The 10,695-nt window shown below is 36.2% G+C and overlaps 1 protein-coding gene across 1 annotated transcript in view; it reads right to left on the bottom strand.

Annotated features, from left to right (window-relative positions):
• The window catches only part of GRB14 (growth factor receptor-bound protein 14), a 13,542-nt gene extending 3,199 nt beyond the window's left edge, over positions 1–10,343 (bottom strand). The window contains exons 1-8 of the mRNA XM_010154342.1: positions 10,200–10,343; positions 8,771–8,881; positions 8,485–8,580; positions 7,854–7,934; positions 5,269–5,385; positions 5,109–5,166; positions 4,930–5,017; positions 1,345–1,438 (exon numbers count right to left, since the gene is read on the bottom strand). Coding sequence (XP_010152644.1) covers positions 1,345–1,438; positions 4,930–5,017; positions 5,109–5,166; positions 5,269–5,385; positions 7,854–7,934; positions 8,485–8,580; positions 8,771–8,881; positions 10,200–10,337 — 783 coding nt within the window. The 5' untranslated portion in view covers positions 10,338–10,343. The remainder of the gene's footprint in view (positions 1–1,344; positions 1,439–4,929; positions 5,018–5,108; positions 5,167–5,268; positions 5,386–7,853; positions 7,935–8,484; positions 8,581–8,770; positions 8,882–10,199) is intronic.
• Positions 10,344–10,695: the final 352 nt, after the last annotated feature.

The raw sequence follows: 10,695 nt of genomic DNA, 5'->3' as shown, positions 1-10,695 counted from the left end.
AAAAGCGGACTCATAAATTTGACAGTTAAATGACATGCCAATGAAGTAGAATCATACAGTATTTGTACAGAGTTCAGAAGGTTTTCTAAACCACACAACAGTTATCCCAGAGTAAATACTAGAAGGGACCAGTCAACAGAAGTACTGAGATCTTACACCCAGGATTCTAGTCACAAAACATATGCTGATGCTTGCATGGGATCCAGGGCATAGCTATTGCTTTTGAATGAAGGACTCCTCCATTGTTTGTACCTAACACAATGAAAATCCAGGGCAATTCTTTTAACAATTGCTTCACTCCTTTCCTCCTACCAAACAATGCCTCAGTTTTATTCTGTGGGAACTTTTCAAGGGGTGGGTATCAGCTACACACCCTAGGTAAGGTATACAGAAAACAGGTGAACCATAGGGGACCACCAAATGAGAAACAAACAAACAAAAAAAAATAGGCAACTACAGTAATTTCTACTGAGAAACAGCAGAATCTCCCAGAAACATCAGTAGGAGGAAGAGTATTATGTGGTCTGGAAAAAAGGTTCTTCTGAAGAGAGAAGAAAAAAGCTGTAGGTGTGTTCAGTTGTGTCAAGCATCTGTGGCTACAACACATAACACTAAAGTTATGAGTTATCAACACAGAAGCAGCCTGTGAAGCAAACTATAAACCACCTCTGGAGGGTGTGGAAGGAATGGCAAAACCTGGCCATTTTGGCAGGAGAATTAAATGACATCTTCAATGAAAACTGATAGAATATTATTTCAATTGACGAAATTTCAGCTTACCTATATGTAGCTGGACTAAATAAGGATTTCAATGTTTTTTGCTAAAATTGTCCCCCTGCAAAAGACTTGGACATCAATATACCACGATAACATGAATCAAGAAGAGAGGTGAGCAGAAACATGACTCCAAGTGTTGAGAGAAAGTATCCTGAACAGATGAGTCAGTGAGATAGACACACACACACGTCACAGGCAGTCCACCTAAACTGATGACTAAAAAGAAATTGTGCACGTATTGAAAAAATGAAATGGCAATATGACCTTTATTAACACAAGATTTTCATGCTATCAGGGTTGCTTCTATTCCTGTTCAAATAGTTTTATCTAGTTTTTTAAGGCACTTTTCAAGATTTTGTAATTTTAACCAAGCTTTATAAAAAAAAAGTCAAACAGCAAAGCTCAAAAACATTCAACTCTACTAAAGAATACTGATTATTATGATACAGGTGTTATGTTTACATCTTCCACATAACAGCAAAAGAAAAAAAATCCATCAATATTCTATCACAATTATTCAATTGTTTTGTTTCACAACTGTATACATAAACTGAGAAATTTACTTACTGGTACAATTTGAAAATGCTTTATTTTTAATCCATGACTCAATGACAATACAAATGTTTTGGGGTTACTCTGGCTATCACGTACCAGGAATACCCTAAAAGAGATTGAAAATTTTCACAGTAAGATTAATCTGGAAAGCCTTTTGTAAACATCCAGATAAAACTATTGTAAATTCATTACAGAGGTATTAGTGAAAAGCAAAAATAGTATTAATTACGTAAGTTGTGCATTTAATGAGTATTTCTTTGCAAATGTGTCACTGGAAATACTTTTTCTTGATTTCTCCACCTTGTCTATTATGTGAAAAATATGCATTCTCAGACTGTAGGCGTCAGTTTTTACGCTGCACACAATTACAATGCATCTCTCTATACAGAAAAGCACCCTCAAAAGTTTGTGTGCTTTGAAAAAAATTTTTCTTTGGACTCTGTCACATAACCTAAATCATAACCTAAGCATTATAGGGGATATTCAAAAGGTAGTTCAACAGGAAGTTTACAGTAAAGGTACCACAAGACAAACCAGGATGATTTTCACACCTGGCTGACATTCATAAATGAAAACTCACTCCTGCATATCAGCATTTCCCACTGGGACAGAGCTACAGTCTGGTCCCTTTATAGCATCATTATTCAAATCACAACTCTCAGTGGCCAACAGTGTCACTTCAACTGTTCCCTGGTAACTTATTTCAGCCAGGTTATGGACAGACATAATTTTGCCATAATCCTGGTATGATAATCTGGTACAGGCCAAGGACAATTATCAGTAAGAGACCACTTTAACTGAATCACAGGGTTTGGGATATCAGCAGAGAACACTTCAGAGGACAGTGGGAAGTACTTGATTCCTGGCTTTGGAGTGGAGAGAGTCTGAACTGTTTATACTCTGCAGGTCTGGAGCAGATACCGCTAAGCAATGTACCAAAGAAGGGAAATGGAGGCACAGCCATTGGCAAGCATGCTCCTCTTTCAGGACACAAAAGAAATGGGCAAAATGGACTTGCAAGTATTAAGTGAGCACTAGCGGCCACCTACTTTTGCCCAAACTCATACCAGGTATAGAGAACAACTACCATATAAGAAGAAAGGAATTCAGGAGGAGAAAGCAGACAAAGGCTTACAGTGGATTTTCAATTACTAACGGTATGAATCCAAACCACCAATTTCATCCTCCAAGTTTTTGCAAATTCTTTATTTAAAAAGTAAGAAACTACCTGGTATCAAGAAATTCTGAGTCCATAATCATTAACATTTCTATCAAAATCCTCATCCAGTCTACTTCGGAGCTCTGATACAAATTATTAAAGAGGCATAATTGCCAACTCAGCATACGGCTGCTAAGTGCCCAGAGCAAGTATAAGGACAAATAAGACTTCCCAGCAGACTCAGGCTCTCCTGAGCAGCTCTCTCTCCCCACCTAGTGGCCTTTCACCCTCTCCAGGACATACATGAAATTTTTCACAGCACAGTTAGATAGATCTTCTGTATACACTTTTATCTTTTACATGCTTGTCATTATGGACTGGAATTTTATTTTATTCAGAAAAATGGCACTCTAACAATGTGCCACTTTTCAGATATCCAAAATGGGATCTCTGCACTCAAATACTGAGACGTACATTAAATAATACACAAAGTAACCACATTGGGTAGGAAAGAAAATACAGGTTGATTAGACTTTATGTTCCTATTCATCAGATCTGTTAAAGTTAATTTTCTTACTTTTTCCTTGTTTTAACAGAAAAGATAACCAATATTTGTTGTCCTTTACTCTTTTCTAACCACAATAGACTTACTTTAGTTGTGAAAGAACCTTTAAAAAGATCCCTTTATTATGAAGAAAGGGTTGTAGTTCACAGAATCTTAGAAATGCTGGTTGGAAGGGAGCTTTAGACATACTGGACGACTCCAAACAACCGCTCCTTCATAAACTTATAAGGGATTCTCTGAAATTGCATTTTGTCATGGGCCTTTTGGTAATGCTATTATCCCATTCATCAATCAGATGCCGATCAGTTTGCAATCCTGTCAACCATTTATCACTGAAAATCTTTAATGTCCCTTAGGGAGCAAAGTATGAAACCTACAATATGGCTACATAAACTTCTTTAAGAAAGCTGGGTTTTCACCAGAACAGTAGATCCAAAACTTTATTCCTTCATAGCATACCTTATGATAGTTGTTGTCCCTAATTCTGTTACTGGGTTATTCAAACACTGAGACTACCGTAGATATTTTATATAATAGCCCCTTTATCATTTATCAGCCATCACAAACAACATATTTGTTGGTACATACAGTATTACAGAGGTACTACCATCTTTGTCATATAAGCAGATCTCCCTGCTTTGGATCACCTTAAATGGCTCAATATGGATTATTTTCTCTGTCATCATCCCCCTCAAAATTGAAGTGTTATTATTTCCATGAAAAGCTTCTGTATTCTGGTGCTAATTCATTCTCAACTCAAACGCCATTGTTAGTTACTCGCCAAATGTACTGGGTTTCACTTAACAGCATGTGTGTGTACCCACTGAAATACACTGGAAGATCCATTAGGCCTGGAATGACATATTGCTCAGAAACACATGTTGGATTCACCCCCATGTCCTGTCCCTCTCATGTAACAAATGCAAAAATGAACACAGTAGAGACACAAGTTTCAGGATAATTAGCTGAGCTTAAAAAAAGGACCCCTGAAATCAAAAAACAGAAGAAAAAATACATAAGGGGAAGTCCAAATAGCCATCCTTGCCAAGTATGACTATTTTTGTCTCCCTTCCTTTGCATCTCTTTTTTTTTTCTCCTAGAGCCATTTTTGCAGATACAGAAAACAGTATTACAATGTAGTTAATCTGCAACAAGGAATTTAACCAGTAATCTGATAATAGAAGTACATAACTGAAAACAGACCCAGAGCAATTTTTGAGTTTTACGGAATTGCTCGCTGAAAGGAGGAGGCCCAAATTTACATTTAATACAGAAGTAAGGATAAAAACACAAAATTAAAATCAGGAGAACTTGAACACATAATACCTACTTAATTTGTCCTTTTAAAAATTAATATTTAAGTGACAGAAAAACAAAACTCAGTAGTCTTATCTTAACATTTATTATTTACCACTAAGGGATAATACAATTTTTAGTCATTTATTGAGGAAAAGCATACTTCTTTTCCAATGACTGATTCTGCAAGTTTCATCTTAGAATAAGGATATTCAATAGTTTCAGGCTTGCTTTCACTCTTTCATCACTAGTAAGAGATACAAAAGACATTGGTGCCAAAGTTGACAGTTCCCAGAGAACACTGTGCAAATACAGAGCTCAACTGCTTGGCTCTGAGCAGACATAAGTAATCTGTCAGTGACAGAATCAAAGTGTTAGATCACTACTTTATTGCTTCCAAAAGATATAAAATAGAAACCAACTGAACCCCAGATAGCCCTACATAAAGGAACTTTTATTTCTATTAGGTAAGTGCAAAATCTTCCTTCCTTCATCTCCCCCACAATAAGAAGTACATGAAAATAGCAGTTCTAACTAGAAATGTGTCTCAGCGGAGTTATGTAAAGAATTAACGTACCCATCTACAAGTCCATGCTGCAAAATAAGTCTCTGAGCCTCTTCTCTAGAGATTTTATGATGAAACCATGACTGAGCTCTGTGTATAGCTGCAGAAATAAAGATCTTTAAAAAACAATTTTTCTTTATTGAAAGAACCAGCCATTGCATTTCTCTGTCAATGAATTAACTTACACATACCCATATTAGACATGGCAATAGGACTACCATGTGAGTTGAGTCGTAGACACCCCCTTCTCTGTATGAGAGAGAAATAAAAACATGATTTCACAGCCTTTTTTTTTATTTTTTAAAAAAAGAGCCAGAAAATACTATTCTGATAAAGCAAAGGTGGTTATACCCGCCATGCTAATCCTTCTTCAACTGCAACTGAAAGGGCTTCTGTTGGATTTTCTATAATTCTGCTTCTGTGTCCTGAGAAATCCATTGCTACTAAAGAATTTTCTGAAATGCTTCTCTGCAACAAAGAAAAATAAATTTAGTTTTTTCATTTTTTGAAAAATCCATCATTTAAAAGTGAGCTTCTGAGAAAACACTATGCTTTGTAAGTGGTGTTTCAAGTATCTGCAGTGTTTCCCATCAGAGCCAAACTCATTTTACCCTAGGGAGTATCTATAATTCCAGTATGCTGCTGCAAAGTTCAATTCTACAGTCTGGCAGGACAGATCATCTTTCTGCATTACTGCAATGGATGATAAATACATCGCTTTACCATAAGCTCTATTTATATTCTGAACTGTAACTAGTTTTGTATTTCAAAACAAGTCAGGAAACTGTTATTAAGTTGTCCAAGTAACAGAAAAAAAATATAAAAATACATAATTCTTATACATAATCATCAAATTAACAAATATTTTTAATATTTTTGCTATGTCATAAGATTATGCATTTTCTATATAAAATTTCACTCAGATTTTACTAGATTTAAGCATTGAAAACAGTAATTTCTATGGAGTTTTTCTATCTTAGTGCATCCTTCTTAACTATTAGCACTGACTCAACAACTTTAGGATGTTACATGAAAATGCTTGGGTTTTTTTCCCAGAAAAGATCCAGCTTGTAACAACAGAACAACAAACACTGAAGCTTGACAAAGCAGTCTTGAAACTCACCAAAATACTTCTAAGAACCCAAGGTTTACAAAGTCAAGTTTAATACAGACTGTAATGGCTCAAATGTTGACAGGCACTGGAATATCAAATGATTAAAAGCACATTCTAGCATTCTGTAAGTTAAAATAACATCTGGAACACAAGAGGCCCAGATTTCTGTAGGGTTAGTAAAGCTTCCCAGTGCAAAACCAAAGCAGCGCTGGTTTGTTCCTGTTGGGCTACAAGCATGGATACAACTACAAACGGAAGACAGCAATTCTGTAGTTCACTGTAAATCTTGACACTATAGTCTAAACTCTGCCTGAGTAACTGTATCCCATAAAGAACTCTGCAGAAGTAAAACACAAGGGCAAAACAGGAGAAAACATTTGCCTCTAGGACAGTGGAGGGAACTCCTTGTAGCTGACATTACTGTGGGTTATTGAGGAATGTGAAACATGGAAGTGGTTCCCCTACCAAGTGTGCTGGTTTGTGCACTTGATTCCCAATTTTATCCAACTTACTGTTTAACTCAGGAATTATATACAAGTAGAAATACAGTGCCATGCTTATACTGGTGATAGCTCATGTAGCTTCTAACACAGGTAGAACCTAAAACACACACAAAGGTGCAAGAGGAGAGAGAATCACAGAATGGTTTGGGTTGGAAGGGACCTTAAAGACCACCTAGTTCCAACCCCCCTGCCATGGGCAGGGACACCTTCCACTAGACCAGGTTGCTCAAAGTCTCATCCAGCCTGGCCTTGAAGACATTCAGGGATGGGGCATCCACAGCTTCTCTGGGCAACCTGTGCCAGTTCACTATCCTCTCTGTGAAGAATTTTTTTTCCTGACATCTAATTTAAATCTCCCAACTTTCAATTTTAATTGGTAATGGTTCCCAGATCTGTTATAAAAGCAGGAGCTGGATATTTTAACACCTTCACACAACAGAATGTAAAGACACAGTCAGTGTATTATGCACAGTTTTGAAGCCATGATTGTTAGCAATATCACTGAAGACTATTTTTGTGAATACCTATAGCAAATGAGTATTTTAGCCATTTTAACAGCAAGAACTGTAATAAAAGCTCAAAAAATCCACCACAAAATCATTGTCACAAGTCCTGGCAACAAGTAAATTTTACCCAATTTAGCCAACAAAAACCATAAATCATCCAGGAGAAGGTCTGAAATCAAATGACTCAAAGAACTGGGAAAAGATAAGACATTAAAGAAAAGGACAACCTGATCCAGCCCCAACTATCTGACCGAGGAGAAGGACACAGCACCTAATACAAGCTGTTGTTCCTCCAAAACCCAGTTCTCCCACATTATGCTGTTCCTCTGAAGTTCAGTCCCTTTACACCAGCTGAAATTCATCTTAAGTACCTCATATTTTATATTTTAAAAAAATAAAATGGAAGTATTACTGTATACTGAAAAGGATTTGCTACAGCTTCCTTATTCATCATTTACAGCATGTGTAACCTTAAATGCTTTGCTTCTTTTTTAATGCATTTATACTCCTACTGCTCTGTTTTCAAAATCCTCTTTATATCCTTTTTTTGACAGGGATAATAAGCCAATGCACTCCAAAATCCTGGAGATACGACGAGGGAAAAAGCTTGTTAACTGGTCTGAACTACCTAATTTGTATAAAGTTAATTAATTAGCTTTCTGGTCAACCCTGACAGCCCTAAAGTTTTCTGCAAGCATTTGCACATGCAAAGATTTGCAGGATCAGGTCAGTAGCATAACTGACACAAGCTAGTCAAAAACAGTATGATGGCAGAAACGATGCATTTATTCATGGAGCTACGGTGGGACATACCATAGGTGTTAGATTCAAAGGGCTGAAGCCACTTCTACCTTGATATGGTTGTATGTAATTCTGATACAGCTGCATCCCATACTAAAACCAGAAAATAACATGGTTAGCATTTTAAATTATAAAGATAACACATACTTTACCATTAAAAACCAGGGACAAATGCTGTTAGGATGAGGAAATGCACAACATTGTTGTTCTTGATGTTGCCTTTATAAAAGTACACTCTGCATGAAATACTACCCATTAAATACACCAACTGACCTATTCCTATTTTGTCACAAAGAGACACATTTTAAAAACATGTTAAAGCTCCTTTCTGGTGTATTCTTACAGCTTTGTTCAACATTACTCAACAATCTCACTGAATTCAACATGGTTACATATAATCGTGTGCTTAATAGTAAGTTTCAGTATTTGCAAAACTGAGGGTTCAAGACATCATCCCATCTCCTACAACGATTTCAGTAATTCAGTCTCTGTCTGTTGGGATGAAGAAAAATAAGCTTTCAGAGTACAAAACTGATATTACTATTGCATGGGAACCTAGACTTATGCCAATTATCTACCTGACAGTATAAAAAATTCACATAGTAAACTTAAGCAAGAAGTTAACTCCACACAGAAAAATTACCTTAAGCAACCTAATTGCTGTCATCCAACAGGTCCTACTTTGTTCATCATCTGCACAGAGCTGTTTCAGGTCTCTGGTTCCTCCTGATTTGTTAGGCTAGAAGGCCACAGCACATTTTTTTAGCATTAATGCATATCTTGAAGATAATACCTGTTGAAATAAAAGCCACTAATTCTCCTATTTTATAATAGACAGCTGAATATTGTTTTCAAAAAGTTTAAAAAAACTTAAGCTTACCTAAAAACTGTGGCTTGCTTTAATATATATCAGAATAATAAGCTTGTACCTTAAAGCAGAATCCATAGTTTGTTGGTGCTCCAGAAATCTTTTTGCCTGTCAAAGACATGTACATATCACTATTGCTGAATTCACAGAAAAACTGCAGATGCCTTGGCTCCTAAAAAGAAGAGCAGTGTAATACAGTTAAGACTGTTTTTAGCCAGCCTCTCCTGATAAGCAACTCAGAAAAGTAGTTATCCTGTTCCAAAACAGTGTTACATATTGTATTCTTTATTGTGACATCATGAAATCTAGAAAGAGATAAGTCAACATTAATTTTATAATGCAGAGAATAAACACCTCAAAATAGTCAAAGAGTTCATTCTAGAGAGGGATTAAAAACAAAGTGCAAGTGATATCATTTCTGGGAAAACATCCACTAAATTCAAGCTACAATAGTATCAGAGTAGGAGTAAAGTTTTGAGAGCAGTATGCATTTCAAACATCAAAATAAAATATACTTTCAAAATCTCAAAACTAACATGCTGCAATTATTCCTGACCAGTTCTATTTCCAACCATTATACCCTCCCTCTAAAAATCAAGAAATCCAACAAAAGAAATTTGCAGGATACAAAAGCAGCTCAGTGAATACTCTGGTAGTTAACACAGAAAACTGGGAACAAGAAAAAGCATTGTTTTAAGTGATTTATGTAAAAGGTGTCTCAATTCCACTGTATCCTGTTTAACATAACCAGGTTTAAAGTACTGCCATCAAAAAGTTGAACTAGTAAACTGAAGAACTGCTCAGTGACAAAATTTGAGAACTCTCAAAATCTTCCTGTAACATCCTTTTATACACAGTTTTTTGTTTAATTTAGATAATAATTTTAGATAAGTATTATTATGTCCATCTTTCAGAGCATCTACTTATGCTTCAGAAGTTCAACTACTATTTGAAAATTCATTTTAAAAGGGCACTCTGTTAACTGACTGGAGAAAAATTAACCTGAATGAACAAGTTAACAGGCAAAAAGAAACTACTGTTTCTAAGACAGCAGTTTCCCAATTTAGTATATGAATACCTCTCTAGATTTTATGTATAATAAATAGATTTTTTTTTCCCATTTTATCCCTATAAACTGGGCTGCAGGTCCTGGGGCAGGGATCCCCCGGCAGCCTGTGAGAGAGACCAAGTAAGAGCAGGTTCACCCTGAAGGACTACAGCCCACGGAAAGGATCTACACAGAAACAGGGGAAAAATGTGAGGAGGAAGGGAGGTCAGAGGGAAGCTGTTGTGGACTGACCATAACCCCTCATTTCCCCCTAAACTGCTTTGGGTGGGGAAGAGTCAGGAGAAAAGGAGTGAAGTGGAGCCTGGGTGAATGGCCTGTAAGTTGAAATTCAAATTTTGGTTACTATTACAACAAATTATAAATACGTACATTTTTTCTCTAACCTCATAGATATTTCTTTTTTTTTTCTTCCTTCCCTTACCTTAGATGTACCTTTAGTAGAAAAGTAAAGGCCAGATCTTCTCAAAACAAAGTACAATTTTTTCCATGATTTTTTTCCCTGCTCCTTTGCATGCAAATAACCATGAATCTCAGGATAAGTGCTGGAGCTTAGGAACATCTGAAAGAAAATATCAGACAAGCATTTTTCTTTTCATCTGAAACTAGCTTTCTGTTTCATTAACATACTCAGACAGGACTAAGGGGAATAAACCCCTAAATCCACTATCACACCGCAGTAATTCAGTTATGACTGCATCTAAATCCATTAAGAGTACATCTGATTTAAGGCATGTAGAATGTTACACAACTCCAAGGTGTGCTAAGCAAGTTACATATTTATATGGAACATATGGTTTGAAATGAGAGCATTAGTTATGCAATATGTTTACTTCAGCAACAAAACCAGTGTACGAAGTTCTGATCCCATGCCTCAGACCCTATTTATATAAAACTGCAAATCAGTGCTACCAAAAGAA

The sequence above is a fragment of the Eurypyga helias genome, unplaced genomic scaffold (assembly GCF_000690775.1).
Source record: "Eurypyga helias isolate BGI_N326 unplaced genomic scaffold, ASM69077v1 scaffold6526, whole genome shotgun sequence".
Lineage (NCBI taxonomy): Eukaryota > Metazoa > Chordata > Aves > Eurypygiformes > Eurypygidae > Eurypyga > Eurypyga helias.
The sequence above is the reverse complement of the archived record's forward strand: the minus strand, read 5'-3'. Positions and strand labels throughout refer to the sequence as shown.